The 17506-nt window shown below is 50.0% G+C and overlaps 1 protein-coding gene across 3 annotated transcripts in view; it reads left to right on the top strand.

The window, feature by feature from the left end:
- LOC140001005 (uncharacterized) overlaps positions 1 to 17506 on the top strand; it is a 24610-nt gene continuing 7104 nt past the window's right edge. The window contains exons 1-16 of one of the 3 annotated variants that reach the window (XM_072032153.1): positions 31 to 49; positions 1793 to 1899; positions 1988 to 2110; positions 2301 to 2357; positions 3101 to 3163; positions 4169 to 4294; positions 5562 to 5666; positions 6068 to 6124; positions 8260 to 8322; positions 9328 to 9453; positions 10721 to 10825; positions 11227 to 11283; positions 13420 to 13482; positions 14488 to 14613; positions 15881 to 15985; positions 16387 to 16443. In XM_072032153.1, the coding sequence (XP_071888254.1) occupies positions 3145 to 3163; positions 4169 to 4294; positions 5562 to 5666; positions 6068 to 6124; positions 8260 to 8322; positions 9328 to 9453; positions 10721 to 10825; positions 11227 to 11283; positions 13420 to 13482; positions 14488 to 14613; positions 15881 to 15985; positions 16387 to 16443 (1009 nt within the window). In that variant the 5' untranslated portion in view covers positions 31 to 49; positions 1793 to 1899; positions 1988 to 2110; positions 2301 to 2357; positions 3101 to 3144. Of the gene's footprint in view, positions 50 to 632; positions 652 to 1792; positions 1900 to 1987; positions 2111 to 2300; positions 2358 to 3100; positions 3164 to 4168; positions 4295 to 5561; positions 5667 to 6067; positions 6125 to 8259; positions 8323 to 9327; positions 9454 to 10720; positions 10826 to 11226; positions 11284 to 13419; positions 13483 to 14487; positions 14614 to 15880; positions 15986 to 16386; positions 16444 to 17506 lie in introns of those variants that run through there. The other 2 variants (XM_072032151.1, XM_072032152.1) reach the window with 2 other exon arrangements.

A 17506-nucleotide genomic window follows, 5' to 3' on the forward strand; every position in this document is an offset into this window, starting at 1 on the left:
AAGCCAGTCAGGTCAGGAGTGACACAGATGAGACGAGGATTTTCTGAAGGTACGTTATAGCATTTTTGTATATATCCACAGTTATTCTTTAAGAATATATCACTGTTGTAGTGTTTCCAGGAAAAAAAAAATAAAAATCCCTGAAAATGTATTAATAATTTGATATTGGGAAGAACTTCTTTACTGTAAGGGTTGTTAGGCATTGGAATAGACTGCCCAGGGAAGTGGTTCAGTCACCACCCCTGGAGGTCTTTAAAAGACGTTTAGATGTAGAGCTTAGTGATATGGTTTAGTGGAGGAGTTGTTAGTGTTAGGTGAGAGGTTGGACTCGGTAATCTTGGAGGTCTCTTCCAACCTAGATGATTCTGTGATTCATTGATTAATTATCAAGAAGTTTAAAGGAATACAGCTTTCACTAACTGTGTTCAAGCATGTCTAGTGTTTATATATATTGGATTTCAAGGCATTTTCAATTTTGGGTTTGAAAATTAAACGAAAGCACACACACACTTGTTATCATATGTTGTTTGTCTGTGACAAAAAGTAAGCCAAGGCATGGCAAGGCATGAATGCAAAATCAATGAGGGGAACAATTCTTTCCTCTTTTTCTCATAGGGGATTTCTTCCAAGAGTCAGTTCACCTTGCTCAGGGTGGGTACTCCTGTTGCAGAAGAAGACACTGCTTGAAACTGTGTTTCCACAAAGATATTTTCAAGTCTTTTTGTCAGCTGTTTGTGGGAGTTTCTGTTGCTTTCAGAAATACTGAGAAGGAAACTATCTTACCTCTATAGTGCTCTTTACTGTCATGGTTACTTTGGGCAGTAATTGTACTGAGGAAGGCTTATGTCTCTGGGCCTGAGACTTAAGGTATCTCCATGAGGAGAACATGTTTCTCAGGGTGTCCTTCCTGAGACAGTGTGCAGAGGTTTACATGCTTGAGCAAGCAGAGCCACTAACTCACCTGCAGGGGTGCAGTTCATACCTCTGCCATGGGGGTCTGGCATCTTTCAAGAGGCCCTTGGTTACTGGAGACCTCCTCAGCAGCCTGGCAGGTCTGACTCAGTAATCCATGAGACTTGGACTATGAAGGCTCCTCTTCAGAGTTCCTCTTCCTCCCTTCAATAAAAGTACACTTGTGAGCTGAAGCCATGTTTCCTATGTGATTGCTCCTATGCTTACATTGTACATTTTCATCACTTATTCTTTAGATTAAGGACATTTCTGAAATTGCATCCTCTGTGACTGTGTTGTCTTTTGGGACTGGCTTTCTATCAAATTTCCCTTCAGATCTGATGCTGTAACTAGGTGGAGATCTGTGCTGCCTTTTCTTTCTGGAAAATCAATGTTATGATATATAAATGGTGTATTTTAGGAAATATGTCACTGAAGCCAGAGTTCCTGCCTCCTCTGCAGGTTGCAAAAAGCACATATCAGGAAATCAGAGTACAGACATGACAAAGAGAAGGTTCTTCTGAGATGGCTCGATACCAGTCGCCTACATAGAGACACATACATTCAACTTCACAAACACATCTTTGGAGTTTATTCTTTGTTAGGAAAGGAATACAGGGTGGCCTCTTAGGGATGATACTAGTGTCGGCCTTATGCCAGACAGAGCCTGTTCCAGCCAGTTAAAGGTCATGCAAACTGAAGGCCATGGAGAGGAAACATGCTGAACAGTTCTGGGAGAAGAGCTTATTTTATAATCAGCTCTTAATAAAATCAGAAGAGATCAGCTTCCATCAGAACAGAGACATGTCTTTGAGCACAGGTAATTGTTGTTTCTTCACAGAAACAAAAGTGGCAGCAAAAAAAAGGAGCACACTTGAATCAATGCAGGAGGTTGTTTGGAGAGAATCTTTTCTGTGAAGATACTGAAAAAGATGGAGAAGGAAATAGGTAAGCAGAAGAATCCCCAAGAAGGCCTTCAGATCCCTGAACACAAAACCTGGTGCACAGGGAAACCGTCTTGTGAATTTTTCCTCAGTGTGTTCTCAAAGGAAGGAGCAGCATGAGCCCCCTGAAACCTTCCCCGCATGGGCTGCTGCACTTAGGCTCTGAGGCACTTCACAGAACATCAAGGCCCTGAGAGCATAATTGGAGCTCCATGGTAGGACACATTGATCCAAACAAAAGACATTGCTATTACGCCCATGTTTCACAGGACCCTAGGGTTCTTGGGATGCTGACATGACCTGTTCTTCCCCGAAAGCTGTGCAAATACATTCTTGTCCTTCCTTCAGGGAAAGTCTTGGTTAAATGTTATCTTTCCTATCTTTTCCTATGAAACTTACGTTAAGAACATGAGACCAAGATACCACGTGTCCAAGAGCTAAGGAAAAGATTTCAGTCACCAAGTAAGTACACAGGATCCCACTCCTCTAGACCGCGGTCATACTTGGGAACGTCTTGGGTGGGGTAGATCACTGTGGAGAGAAGCACCTGTCTGCAGGACGAGCACACCACATGTTGCGGAGTTTTTGGGGCAGTGGTATAGTGTTGCTGGTGGTTTTGTTGGTGGCGGAAGGCTTTGGAGCAGGAGCGATAGTGAGGGAAGGGGATGTGGCGGGAAGACTGAAAAGTGGTGGCTGGAGGTGGAGAGGCTGGATCACCAAGCAGCCCTGCCTGATTTGGTGAGGTGCAAGGATTGGGCTGGTGACAATGATCCCTGCCAGAGTCAGAGGGGTGCTAGGGGTAGTTGGAAGGGGCGTGACCCAAGACCTCCCTCAGAGGCATCTGCTGTGCCACATTGAGGTGGACAGTCCCAGAAGGCACTGCCTTCTAACTCATGGGTCTTGACGTGACTTGTTTTCTTCTTCTCTGGGATGCACGGTGACTGTGCAGAGGAGCTCTGAGCAATAGAGGGTGAGTCTTTCTAATTGCCCACAAGGATTCCCCGAGGGGATACAGGCCTTGCAGGTGGCGAGTGACAACAGCTGCACCAGCAATGGCAGCTGCCCCTGAACCTGCACCACGATCGCGTGAGCCAGTGTGCCAGGGTCAGTTCCAACTGGTGTTCCCTACCTTTGCATTTGTCGTAGAAATGCCTAGTGGCCACTAGAGAAACAAGGGACATTTTTAACGCCGAACTCTCTTGCAGATGCTAGCTCTGCAGCTCCTCCGCAGGCAGACCTGGTGAGAAGGATGAAGGCTCCCCATGCAGGTGAGGATGAGGCTTCATGCACGCTGTCTGGAGGCAAAGGGAAGCGCAGAGGCTGGGAGCAGTGCACTTGTCTTGGGATGAATGAGAAGGGCACTGCTGGGTCCCTTCCTCTGCTTCCTGGGGTCCCATCCTCCCTTGAAATCCCCAGTGTTGCTTCACGGATCCTACTTCACTGCTGGGAAGGTCTCCAGCAAGGCCAGCTTCCATAGATTTGGAATCTTCCGAAGGGCTTCTCCAGAGGTTTCCACCTCTCTGGCCACACTTTGGGAGAGGTGGTGTCTCCCCTGTGCAATGCAGACAGTTCTAGCTCGGTGGGCACACAGGGCTCGGGCATCCTCCGCCTCCGCCCGCTCTCTTTGTGCACTTGCTGCTCCTTCTGGGATGGCAGCTGGTGTGGCACACTGCCAGAGAGGAGGAACCTGGGGAGGTCTGTCATGCTAAAGGCCCACCCCAGCACTGTGCAACCATTGCTCTTGGGGAAAGTACAGTAAGCCTTCTCCATGGCCTGTCCCGAGCACAAAGCACTCTCCGCTCTGCCTTCAGCTTTACCTGTGCACGTGTCAGGAATGGTCATGCCCTTGCAGAGAACCCATCGGAAGGAGGAGGGTGGAGGGGGGAGTTCTGATTAACCCTCGGGGTGGACCACCATGCAAAAGGAACACCAACGGCAAGGAAGAGCTCTAGCTTTTGAAGGCATATAGGAGATGAGAGAAGAGGGTCGGACGTCTCAGCACATGGGTGGAAGCTGCCAGACGGTGAGCGAAATAGTTGCTAGCCTTAGCAGAGATGCTTGCTGACCTTTGCCGTGTTCTTGTCTGGAACTTTCGCCTTCCCCCACACGGTCCCTACCAAAGTCCTGGATCAAGCACACGTCCTTGACATCGTCCATGTCCTATTCTAGCCCAGTGTACTGCTGTGATTGGTAGTGGAAGGCTTTTGCACAATGAGCTCGTATGAAGATGCTGGGCATTTGGCATGTCACTTCTCTTGTTCCTTTTCATTCAGGCAGCAAAGGAGGAATCCCTCTCCTTGGCGTGAGGGTCCTATCAAATAACCAGGTCAAGGCTGCGTGTGAGATTCAATCGCTGCACCAGCAACGGAGTGGACTCTTCCACCGTAATCCATCTTCAGGTAGGAGCTGCCCAAATACTCTGCTCTCCTACACAGTTAGGAGAAGACTCACCTTGGTTGTGTTTTAACCCTGGCTGGCAGCTAAACACCACAGAGGCACTCACTCGCTCTGCCCAAGTGGGATGCAGGAGAGAATCCAAAAGCTAAAAGTGGAGGAACTTGGGTGTTTGAGATAAAGTCGGTTGAATAGGTAAAGCCCAAGCTCCTTTTTCATCCTCAGTCCAACACTCAGCACCATACTAGCTCCAGTAATGAAAATTAACTCTATCCCAGAGAAAATGTGGGCAGCCTTGCAGGGGAGGGCCAAGGCTGACCCGAACTACCCACAAAGAAAATCTGTCCTGGAAGAACAGTGTGTAGAGGGCTGCCTGAAGGGCCCACAGCAGGGAAATGACAGAAGCTTACCGCTCCAGAAATTCTGACTTCCAAGGACCTCCAGCAAGTGCTTTGTCATCTCAACTATCCCCATGCAAATAAGCTGGACCCCAGGCTGCCAGTGCACAGTGCAATTTCCCAGCACAGAGCAGGACAGCCTGCACTGTGTGGAATGCCCTCTTCCCTGTGCTGTAAGGCAAGATCTTCTCTTTCCTCCGCTCCTTCCAGGGGGGGAATGCTTGCAAAGAAAGTTCTTCCCTGGACAAAGGCTTGGAAATCAGCATAGCTGGGGCTCCCTCTGTGGACGTGGCTTTGGTTTGTGAGGAATGGGTTTCCTCTGAATTTTAATGAGGGTCATCAGCTGCAGACGAGAGCCAAGTCCTTGTGGATAAGGCAAGGAGCTAACCAAAGTAATGATTTCCTGAGGAGCAGCAAGGTGCGAGAGTGGAGCTCAGCTGGGATGGCAACCATGTCATTCAGCTGATTACCAAATCAGAAGAGATCAGCTTCCATCAGAACAGACACTGGACAATGCCTTTGAGCACAGGTTACTGTTGAGAACGCCTCTGTCTCAAAGTGCTTGGGTAACACACAGATCAACCTTGGACCATTCTCAGGGTTGGTCAAACATTTCTAGGGGAAAAGCCTGTTGCGCAGAGGAGAGCGAAAGCTAAGGAAAAGGATGAGCGTTCATTACCTGCCCGTGGCTCATACTGTTGCTCCAGCTGAAACAAGCAAACATATAGCAACCACACACATACAAGAGAGACTAAAGAGGGAATTGCCTGGAAAGGATAGGATTTCAGAGCCTTTGGACATTGTCCTTGCAGAGAGGGGTTCTCAGCCTCTTGGGTGTGTTATCAGCATCTCAGCAATTGTTGTTTCTTCACAGAAATGAAAGGGGCAGTAAAGAACAGGAGCACCCCCGAATCGATGCAGAAGGTTATGGAGATTCGTCGTTTTGTGAAGATGGTGGAACAAACGGAGAATAAGACAGGTGAGCAGAGCCATCCCCAAGCAGGTCTTCAATGGCCTGAAAGCAAAAGCTGGTCCACAGGGAAACCGTCTTGTGAACTTTTCCTTGGTGTGTTCTCAAAGGAAGGAGCAGCATGAGCCCCCTGAAACCTTCCCCGCATGGGCTGCTGCACTTAGGCTCTGGGGCACTTCACAGAGCATCAAGGCCCTGAGAGCATAATTGGAGCTCCATGGTAGGACACATTGGTCCAAACCCAAGACATTGCTATTACGCCCATGTTTCTCAGGACCCTAGGGTTCTTGGGATGCTGACATGACCTGTTCTTCCCTGAAAGCTGTGCAAATACATTCTTGTCCTTCCTTCAGGGAAAGTCTTGGCTAAATGTTATCTTTCCCATCTTTTCCTATGAACCGTATGTTAAGAACATGAGACCAAGATACCACGTGTCCAAGAGCTAAGGAAAAGATTTCAGTCACCAAGTAAGTACACAGGATCCCACTCCTCTAGACCGCGGTCATCCTTGGGAACGTCTTGGGTGGGGTAGATCACTGTGGAGAGAAGCGAGCACCTGTGCGATCGACTTCTCTGAGCTAGTTATCCACAGAAGCCCTTCCAGTCCACAGCAGAGGGCTTTGCCTTTGGGAAGGGACAGATTTCATGCTAGGGGCACACTTTGCTACTGTCAGGCATGTCCTACTCCAGCAGAGTGTACTGCTGTGGTGGGGAGTGGAAAGTTGTCAAAGAATGAGCTCAGAGGAAGATGCTGGGAGGGGTACCATGTCATTGTGAGATTTACCTTCTTTGTTGTAATATAAGGAGGACTGTTTCAAGCCTTTGTGGGACTTCCCTCATACAAATGGTGCAAGCCAAAGGGGTCCTCCTTTGAATTTTTATCGGGGTATTGAGCCACTGACTAGAGCCAAGTCCTTCTGGATGAGGTAAGGAACTAATCAAAGTAATGCTTTCCTTAGAATCAGAGAGATGTGAGAGTGGAGCTCAGCTGGGATGGCAACCATTTCATTCAGCTGATTATAATATCAGAAGAGATCAGCTTCCATCAGGACAGACACTGGACATGCCTTTGAGCACAGGTTACTGTTGAGAATGCCTCTGTCTCCAAGAGCTTGTTCTGGGCAGGGGAAACATTCAAGTGGCAGACAAAAAAAAAAACTAATGTGCTTGGGTAACACACAGATCAACCTTGGACCGTTCCCAGGGTTCGTCGAACATTTCAAGGGCAAAAGCCTGTTGCGCAGAGGCGAGGAAAAGCTAAGGAAAAGGATGGGTGTTCATTACCTGCCCGTGCCTCGTACTGTTGCTCCAGCTGAAACAAGCAAACATATTGCAACCACACACGCACAAGAGAGACCAAAGTGGGAATTGCCTGGAAAGGATAGGATTTCAGAGCCTTTGGACATTGTCCTTGCAGAGAGGGGGTCTCAACTTCCAGGACGCACTGCCGGCATCTCAGCAATCGTTGTTTCTTCAGAGAAACGAAAGGGGCAGTAAAGACTAGGAGAGCCCCTGACTCGATGCAGAAGGTTATGGAGATTAGATATGAGACAGGTGAGCAGAGCCATCCCCAAGCAGGCCTTCAACTGCCTGAAAGCAAAAGTTGGTCCACAGGGAAACCTTCCTGTGAACTCCTCTGCAGTATGTCCTCAAAATAAAAAGCAGCATGAACCCCCTGACACTATAAACCCCCGTTCTTGTGGTGAGGGGCCCAAAACTGAACACAGCATTCAAGTTGCATCCTCATCAGAGGGACAATCTCTTCCCTAGTCCTGTTGGCCACACTATTTCTGATAGAAAATAGGGTGGATTGGGATGGATCAGGTGGATTGATAAGTCTGAGTATATCCATCTTCTGTGGGATGGGGTGCTTAGCAATGTGTCCTCCCTTCCAACTGTCTACATAGAGAGTCCCCAAAGAAAGAGTATGCTGAGTGTGGACATCTGTCTGCAGGACGAGCACACCACATGTTGCGGAGGTTTTGGGGCAGTGGTATAGTGTTACTGGTGGTTTTGTTGGTGGCGGAAGGCTTTGGAGCAGGAGCGATAGTGAGGGAAGGGGATGTGGCGGGAAGACTGAAAAGTGGTGGCTGGAGGTGGAGAGGCTGGATCACCAAGCAGCCCTGCCTGATTTGGTGAGGTGCAAGGATTGGGCTGGTGACAATGATCCCTGCCAGAGTCAGAGGGGTGCTAGGGGTAGTTGGAAGGGGCGTGACCCAAGACCTCCCTCAGAGGCATCTGCTGTGCCACATTGAGGTGGACAGTCCCAGAAGGCACTGCCTTCTAACTCATGGGTCTTGACGTGACTTGTTTTCTTCTTCTCTGGGATGCACGGTGACTGTGCAGAGGAGCTCTGAGCAATAGAGGGTGAGTCTTTCTAATTGCCCACAAGGATTCCCCGAGGGGATACAGGCCTTGCAGGTGGCGAGTGACAACAGCTGCACCAGCAATGGCAGCTGCCCCTGAACCTGCACCACGATCGCGTGAGCCAGTGTGCCAGGGTCAGTTCCAACTGGTGTTCCCTACCTTTGCATTTGTCGTAGAAATGCCTAGTGGCCACTAGAGAAACAAGGGACATTTTTAACGCCGAACTCTCTTGCAGATGCTAGCTCTGCAGCTCCTCCGCAGGCAGACCTGGTGAGAAGGATGAAGGCTCCCCATGCAGGTGAGGATGAGGCTTCATGCACGCTGTCTGGAGGCAAAGGGAAGCGCAGAGGCTGGGAGCAGTGCACTTGTCTTGGGATGAATGAGAAGGGCACTGCTGGGTCCCTTCCTCTGCTTCCTGGGGTCCCATCCTCCCTTGAAATCCCCAGTGTTGCTTCACGGATCCTACTTCACTGCTGGGAAGGTCTCCAGCAAGGCCAGCTTCCATAGATTTGGAATCTTCCGAAGGGCTTCTCCAGAGGTTTCCACCTCTCTGGCCACACTTTGGGAGAGGTGGTGTCTCCCCTGTGCAATGCAGACAGTTCTAGCTCGGTGGGCACACAGGGCTCGGGCATCCTCCACCTCCGCCCGCTCTCTTTGTGCACTTGCTGCTCCTTCTGGGATGGCAGCTGGTGTGGCACACTGCCAGAGAGGAGGAACCTGTGGAGGTCTGTCATGCTAAAGGCCCACCCCAGCACTGTGCAACCATTGCTCTTGGGGAAAGTACAGTAAGCCTTCTCCATGGCCTGTCCCGAGCACAAAGCACTCTCCGCTCTGCCTTCAGCTTTACCTGTGCACGTGTCAGGAATGGTCATGCCCTTGCAGAGAACCCATCGGAAGGAGGAGGGTGGAGGGGGGAGTTCTGATTAACCCTCGGGGTGGACCACCATGCAAAAGGAACACCAACGGCAAGGAAGAGCTCTAGCTTTTGAAGGCATATAGGAGATGAGAGAAGAGGGTCGGACGTCTCAGCACATGGGTGGAAGCTGCCAGACGGTGAGCGAAATAGTTGCTAGCCTTAGCAGAGATGCTTGCTGACCTTTGCCGTGTTCTTGTCTGGAACTTTCGCCTTCCCCCACACGGTCCCTACCAAAGTCCTGGATCAAGCACACGTCCTTGACATCGTCCATGTCCTATTCTAGCCCAGTGTACTGCTGTGATTGGTAGTGGAAGGCTTTTGCACAATGAGCTCGTATGAAGATGCTGGGCATTTGGCATGTCACTTCTCTTGTTCCTTTTCATTCAGGCAGCAAAGGAGGAATCCCTCTCCTTGGCGTGAGGGTCCTATCAAATAACCAGGTCAAGGCTGCGTGTGAGATTCAATCGCTGCACCAGCAACGGAGTGGACTCTTCCACCGTAATCCATCTTCAGGTAGGAGCTGCCCAAATACTCTGCTCTCCTACACAGTTAGGAGAAGACTCACCTTGGTTGTGTTTTAACCCTGGCTGGCAGCTAAACACCACAGAGGCACTCACTCGCTCTGCCCAAGTGGGATGCAGGAGAGAATCCAAAAGCTAAAAGTGGAGGAACTTGGGTGTTTGAGATAAAGTCGGTTGAATAGGTAAAGCCCAAGCTCCTTTTTCATCCTCAGTCCAACACTCAGCACCATACTAGCTCCAGTAATGAAAATTAACTCTATCCCAGAGAAAATGTGGGCAGCCTTGCAGGGGAGGGCCAAGGCTGACCCGAACTACCCACAAAGAAAATCTGTCCTGGAAGAACAGTGTGTAGAGGGCTGCCTGAAGGGCCCACAGCAGGGAAATGACAGAAGCTTACCGCTCCAGAAATTCTGACTTCCAAGGACCTCCAGCAAGTGCTTTGTCATCTCAACTATCCCCATGCAAATAAGCTGGACCCCAGGCTGCCAGTGCACAGTGCAATTTCCCAGCACAGAGCAGGACAGCCTGCACTGTGTGGAATGCCCTCTTCCCTGTGCTGTAAGGCAAGATCTTCTCTTTCCTCCGCTCCTTCCAGGGGGGGAATGCTTGCAAAGAAAGTTCTTCCCTGGACAAAGGCTTGGAAATCAGCATAGCTGGGGCTCCCTCTGTGGACGTGGCTTTGGTTTGTGAGGAATGGGTTTCCTCTGAATTTTAATGAGGGTCATCAGCTGCAGACGAGAGCCAAGTCCTTGTGGATAAGGCAAGGAGCTAACCAAAGTAATGATTTCCTGAGGAGCAGCAAGGTGCGAGAGTGGAGCTCAGCTGGGATGGCAACCATGTCATTCAGCTGATTACCAAATCAGAAGAGATCAGCTTCCATCAGAACAGACACTGGACAATGCCTTTGAGCACAGGTTACTGTTGAGAACGCCTCTGTCTCAAAGTGCTTGGGTAACACACAGATCAACCTTGGACCATTCTCAGGGTTGGTCAAACATTTCTAGGGGAAAAGCCTGTTGCGCAGAGGAGAGCGAAAGCTAAGGAAAAGGATGAGCGTTCATTACCTGCCCGTGGCTCATACTGTTGCTCCAGCTGAAACAAGCAAACATATAGCAACCACACACATACAAGAGAGACTAAAGAGGGAATTGCCTGGAAAGGATAGGATTTCAGAGCCTTTGGACATTGTCCTTGCAGAGAGGGGTTCTCAGCCTCTTGGGTGTGTTATCAGCATCTCAGCAATTGTTGTTTCTTCACAGAAATGAAAGGGGCAGTAAAGAACAGGAGCACCCCCGAATCGATGCAGAAGGTTATGGAGATTCGTCGTTTTGTGAAGATGGTGGAACAAACGGAGAATAAGACAGGTGAGCAGAGCCATCCCCAAGCAGGTCTTCAATGGCCTGAAAGCAAAAGCTGGTCCACAGGGAAACCGTCTTGTGAACTTTTCCTTGGTGTGTTCTCAAAGGAAGGAGCAGCATGAGCCCCCTGAAACCTTCCCCGCATGGGCTGCTGCACTTAGGCTCTGGGGCACTTCACAGAGCATCAAGGCCCTGAGAGCATAATTGGAGCTCCATGGTAGGACACATTGGTCCAAACCCAAGACATTGCTATTACGCCCATGTTTCTCAGGACCCTAGGGTTCTTGGGATGCTGACATGACCTGTTCTTCCCTGAAAGCTGTGCAAATACATTCTTGTCCTTCCTTCAGGGAAAGTCTTGGCTAAATGTTATCTTTCCCATCTTTTCCTATGAACCGTATGTTAAGAACATGAGACCAAGATACCACGTGTCCAAGAGCTAAGGAAAAGATTTCAGTCACCAAGTAAGTACACAGGATCCCACTCCTCTAGACCGCGGTCATCCTTGGGAACGTCTTGGGTGGGGTAGATCACTGTGGAGAGAAGCGAGCACCTGTGCGATCGACTTCTCTGAGCTAGTTATCCACAGAAGCCCTTCCAGTCCACAGCAGAGGGCTTTGCCTTTGGGAAGGGACAGATTTCATGCTAGGGGCACACTTTGCTACTGTCAGGCATGTCCTACTCCAGCAGAGTGTACTGCTGTGGTGGGGAGTGGAAAGTTGTCAAAGAATGAGCTCAGAGGAAGATGCTGGGAGGGGTACCATGTCATTGTGAGATTTACCTTCTTTGTTGTAATATAAGGAGGACTGTTTCAAGCCTTTGTGGGACTTCCCTCATACAAATGGTGCAAGCCAAAGGGGTCCTCCTTTGAATTTTTATCGGGGTATTGAGCCACTGACTAGAGCCAAGTCCTTCTGGATGAGGTAAGGAACTAATCAAAGTAATGCTTTCCTTAGAATCAGAGAGATGTGAGAGTGGAGCTCAGCTGGGATGGCAACCATTTCATTCAGCTGATTATAATATCAGAAGAGATCAGCTTCCATCAGGACAGACACTGGACATGCCTTTGAGCACAGGTTACTGTTGAGAATGCCTCTGTCTCCAAGAGCTTGTTCTGGGCAGGGGAAACATTCAAGTGGCAGACAAAAAAAAAAAACTAATGTGCTTGGGTAACACACAGATCAACCTTGGACCGTTCCCAGGGTTCGTCGAACATTTCAAGGGCAAAAGCCTGTTGCGCAGAGGCGAGGAAAAGCTAAGGAAAAGGATGGGTGTTCATTACCTGCCCGTGCCTCGTACTGTTGCTCCAGCTGAAACAAGCAAACATATTGCAACCACACACGCACAAGAGAGACCAAAGTGGGAATTGCCTGGAAAGGATAGGATTTCAGAGCCTTTGGACATTGTCCTTGCAGAGAGGGGGTCTCAACTTCCAGGACGCACTGCCGGCATCTCAGCAATCGTTGTTTCTTCAGAGAAACGAAAGGGGCAGTAAAGACTAGGAGAGCCCCTGACTCGATGCAGAAGGTTATGGAGATTAGATATGAGACAGGTGAGCAGAGCCATCCCCAAGCAGGCCTTCAACTGCCTGAAAGCAAAAGTTGGTCCACAGGGAAACCTTCCTGTGAACTCCTCTGCAGTATGTCCTCAAAATAAAAAGCAGCATGAACCCCCTGACACTATAAACCCCCGTTCTTGTGGTGAGGGGCCCAAAACTGAACACAGCATTCAAGTTGCATCCTCATCAGAGGGACAATCTCTTCCCTAGTCCTGTTGGCCACACTATTTCTGATAGAAAATAGGGTGGATTGGGATGGATCAGGTGGATTGATAAGTCTGAGTATATCCATCTTCTGTGGGATGGGGTGCTTAGCAATGTGTCCTCCCTTCCAACTGTCTACATAGAGAGTCCCCAAAGAAAGAGTATGCTGAGTGTGGACATCTGTCTGCAGGACGAGCACACCACATGTTGCGGAGGTTTTGGGGCAGTGGTATAGTGTTACTGGTGGTTTTGTTGGTGGCGGAAGGCTTTGGAGCAGGAGCGATAGTGAGGGAAGGGGATGTGGCGGGAAGACTGAAAAGTGGTGGCTGGAGGTGGAGAGGCTGGATCACCAAGCAGCCCTGCCTGATTTGGTGAGGTGCAAGGATTGGGCTGGTGACAATGATCCCTGCCAGAGTCAGAGGGGTGCTAGGGGTAGTTGGAAGGGGCGTGACCCAAGACCTCCCTCAGAGGCATCTGCTGTGCCACATTGAGGTGGACAGTCCCAGAAGGCACTGCCTTCTAACTCATGGGTCTTGACGTGACTTGTTTTCTTCTTCTCTGGGATGCACGGTGACTGTGCAGAGGAGCTCTGAGCAATAGAGGGTGAGTCTTTCTAATTGCCCACAAGGATTCCCCGAGGGGATACAGGCCTTGCAGGTGGCGAGTGACAACAGCTGCACCAGCAACGGCAGCTGCCCCTGAACCTGCACCACGATCGCGTGAGCCAGTGTGCCAGGGTCAGTTCCAACTGGTGTTCCCTACCTTTGCATTTGTCGTAGAAATGCCTAGTGGCCACTAGAGAAACAAGGGACATTTTTAACGCCGAACTCTCTTGCAGATGCTAGCTCTGCAGCTCCTCCGCAGGCAGACCTGGTGAGAAGGATGAAGGCTCCCCATGCAGGTGAGGATGAGGCTTCATGCACGCTGTCTGGAGGCAAAGGGAAGCGCAGAGGCTGGGAGCAGTGCACTTGTCTTGGGATGAATGAGAAGGGCACTGCTGGGTCCCTTCCTCTGCTTCCTGGGGTCCCATCCTCCCTTGAAATCCCCAGTGTTGCTTCACGGATCCTACTTCACTGCTGGGAAGGTCTCCAGCAAGGCCAGCTTCCATAGATTTGGAATCTTCCGAAGGGCTTCTCCAGAGGTTTCCACCTCTCTGGCCACACTTTGGGAGAGGTGGTGTCTCCCCTGTGCAATGCAGACAGTTCTAGCTCGGTGGGCACACAGGGCTCGGGCATCCTCCGCCTCCGCCCGCTCTCTTTGTGCACTTGCTGCTCCTTCTGGGATGGCAGCTGGTGTGGCACACTGCCAGAGAGGAGGAACCTGGGGAGGTCTGTCATGCTAAAGGCCCACCCCAGCACTGTGCAACCATTGCTCTTGGGGAAAGTACAGTAAGCCTTCTCCATGGCCTGTCCCGAGCACAAAGCACTCTCCGCTCTGCCTTCAGCTTTACCTGTGCACGTGTCAGGAATGGTCATGCCCTTGCAGAGAACCCATCGGAAGGAGGAGGGTGGAGGGGGGAGTTCTGATTAACCCTCGGGGTGGACCACCATGCAAAAGGAACACCAACGGCAAGGAAGAGCTCTAGCTTTTGAAGGCATATAGGAGATGAGAGAAGAGGGTCGGACGTCTCAGCACATGGGTGGAAGCTGCCAGACGGTGAGCGAAATAGTTGCTAGCCTTAGCAGAGATGCTTGCTGACCTTTGCCGTGTTCTTGTCTGGAACTTTCGCCTTCCCCCACACGGTCCCTACCAAAGTCCTGGATCAAGCACACGTCCTTGACATCGTCCATGTCCTATTCTAGCCCAGTGTACTGCTGTGATTGGTAGTGGAAGGCTTTTGCACAATGAGCTCGTATGAAGATGCTGGGCATTTGGCATGTCACTTCTCTTGTTCCTTTTCATTCAGGCAGCAAAGGAGGAATCCCTCTCCTTGGCGTGAGGGTCCTATCAAATAACCAGGTCAAGGCTGCGTGTGAGATTCAATCGCTGCACCAGCAACGGAGTGGACTCTTCCACCGTAATCCATCTTCAGGTAGGAGCTGCCCAAATACTCTGCTCTCCTACACAGTTAGGAGAAGACTCACCTTGGTTGTGTTTTAACCCTGGCTGGCAGCTAAACACCACAGAGGCACTCACTCGCTCTGCCCAAGTGGGATGCAGGAGAGAATCCAAAAGCTAAAAGTGGAGGAACTTGGGTGTTTGAGATAAAGTCGGTTGAATAGGTAAAGCCCAAGCTCCTTTTTCATCCTCAGTCCAACACTCAGCACCATACTAGCTCCAGTAATGAAAATTAACTCTATCCCAGAGAAAATGTGGGCAGCCTTGCAGGGGAGGGCCAAGGCTGACCCGAACTACCCACAAAGAAAATCTGTCCTGGAAGAACAGTGTGTAGAGGGCTGCCTGAAGGGCCCACAGCAGGGAAATGACAGAAGCTTACCGCTCCAGAAATTCTGACTTCCAAGGACCTCCAGCAAGTGCTTTGTCATCTCAACTATCCCCATGCAAATAAGCTGGACCCCAGGCTGCCAGTGCACAGTGCAATTTCCCAGCACAGAGCAGGACAGCCTGCACTGTGTGGAATGCCCTCTTCCCTGTGCTGTAAGGCAAGATCTTCTCTTTCCTCCGCTCCTTCCAGGGGGGGAATGCTTGCAAAGAAAGTTCTTCCCTGGACAAAGGCTTGGAAATCAGCATAGCTGGGGCTCCCTCTGTGGACGTGGCTTTGGTTTGTGAGGAATGGGTTTCCTCTGAATTTTAATGAGGGTCATCAGCTGCAGACGAGAGCCAAGTCCTTGTGGATAAGGCAAGGAGCTAACCAAAGTAATGATTTCCTGAGGAGCAGCAAGGTGCGAGAGTGGAGCTCAGCTGGGATGGCAACCATGTCATTCAGCTGATTACCAAATCAGAAGAGATCAGCTTCCATCAGAACAGACACTGGACAATGCCTTTGAGCACAGGTTACTGTTGAGAACGCCTCTGTCTCAAAGTGCTTGGGTAACACACAGATCAACCTTGGACCATTCTCAGGGTTGGTCAAACATTTCTAGGGGAAAAGCCTGTTGCGCAGAGGAGAGCGAAAGCTAAGGAAAAGGATGAGCGTTCATTACCTGCCCGTGGCTCATACTGTTGCTCCAGCTGAAACAAGCAAACATATAGCAACCACACACATACAAGAGAGACTAAAGAGGGAATTGCCTGGAAAGGATAGGATTTCAGAGCCTTTGGACATTGTCCTTGCAGAGAGGGGTTCTCAGCCTCTTGGGTGTGTTATCAGCATCTCAGCAATTGTTGTTTCTTCACAGAAATGAAAGGGGCAGTAAAGAACAGGAGCACCCCCGAATCGATGCAGAAGGTTATGGAGATTCGTCGTTTTGTGAAGATGGTGGAACAAACGGAGAATAAGACAGGTGAGCAGAGCCATCCCCAAGCAGGTCTTCAATGGCCTGAAAGCAAAAGCTGGTCCACAGGGAAACCGTCTTGTGAACTTTTCCTTGGTGTGTTCTCAAAGGAAGGAGCAGCATGAGCCCCCTGAAACCTTCCCCGCATGGGCTGCTGCACTTAGGCTCTGGGGCACTTCACAGAGCATCAAGGCCCTGAGAGCATAATTGGAGCTCCATGGTAGGACACATTGGTCCAAACCCAAGACATTGCTATTACGCCCATGTTTCTCAGGACCCTAGGGTTCTTGGGATGCTGACATGACCTGTTCTTCCCTGAAAGCTGTGCAAATACATTCTTGTCCTTCCTTCAGGGAAAGTCTTGGCTAAATGTTATCTTTCCCATCTTTTCCTATGAACCGTATGTTAAGAACATGAGACCAAGATACCACGTGTCCAAGAGCTAAGGAAAAGATTTCAGTCACCAAGTAAGTACACAGGATCCCACTCCTCTAGACCGCGGTCATCCTTGGGAACGTCTTGGGTGGGGTAGATCACTGTGGAGAGAAGCGAGCACCTGTGCGATCGACTTCTCTGAGCTAGTTATCCACAGAAGCCCTTCCAGTCCACAGCAGAGGGCTTTGCCTTTGGGAAGGGACAGATTTCATGCTAGGGGCACACTTTGCTACTGTCAGGCATGTCCTACTCCAGCAGAGTGTACTGCTGTGGTGGGGAGTGGAAAGTTGTCAAAGAATGAGCTCAGAGGAAGATGCTGGGAGGGGTACCATGTCATTGTGAGATTTACCTTCTTTGTTGTAATATAAGGAGGACTGTTTCAAGCCTTTGTGGGACTTCCCTCATACAAATGGTGCAAGCCAAAGGGGTCCTCCTTTGAATTTTTATCGGGGTATTGAGCCACTGACTAGAGCCAAGTCCTTCTGGATGAGGTAAGGAACTAATCAAAGTAATGCTTTCCTTAGAATCAGAGAGATGTGAGAGTGGAGCTCAGCTGGGATGGCAACCATTTCATTCAGCTGATTATAATATCAGAAGAGATCAGCTTCCATCAGGACAGACACTGGACATGCCTTTGAGCACAGGTTACTGTTGAGAATGCCTCTGTCTCCAAGAGCTTGTTCTGGGCAGGGGAAACATTCAAGTGGCAGACAAAAAAAAAAAACTAATGTGCTTGGGTAACACACAGATCAACCTTGGACCGTTCCCAGGGTTCGTCGAACATTTCAAGGGCAAAAGCCTGTTGCGCAGAGGCGAGGAAAAGCTAAGGAAAAGGATGGGTGTTCATTACCTGCCCGTGCCTCGTACTGTTGCTCCAGCTGAAACAAGCAAACATATTGCAACCACACACGCACAAGAGAGACCAAAGTGGGAATTGCCTGGAAAGGATAGGATTTCAGAGCCTTTGGACATTGTCCTTGCAGAGAGGGGGTCTCAACTTCCAGGACGCACTGCCGGCATCTCAGCAATCGTTGTTTCTTCAGAGAAACGAAAGGGGCAGTAAAGACTAGGAGAGCCCCTGACTCGATGCAGAAG

Source organism: Anas platyrhynchos, chromosome 36 (genome assembly GCF_047663525.1).
Source record: "Anas platyrhynchos isolate ZD024472 breed Pekin duck chromosome 36, IASCAAS_PekinDuck_T2T, whole genome shotgun sequence".
NCBI classification, from domain to species: domain Eukaryota; kingdom Metazoa; phylum Chordata; class Aves; order Anseriformes; family Anatidae; genus Anas; species Anas platyrhynchos.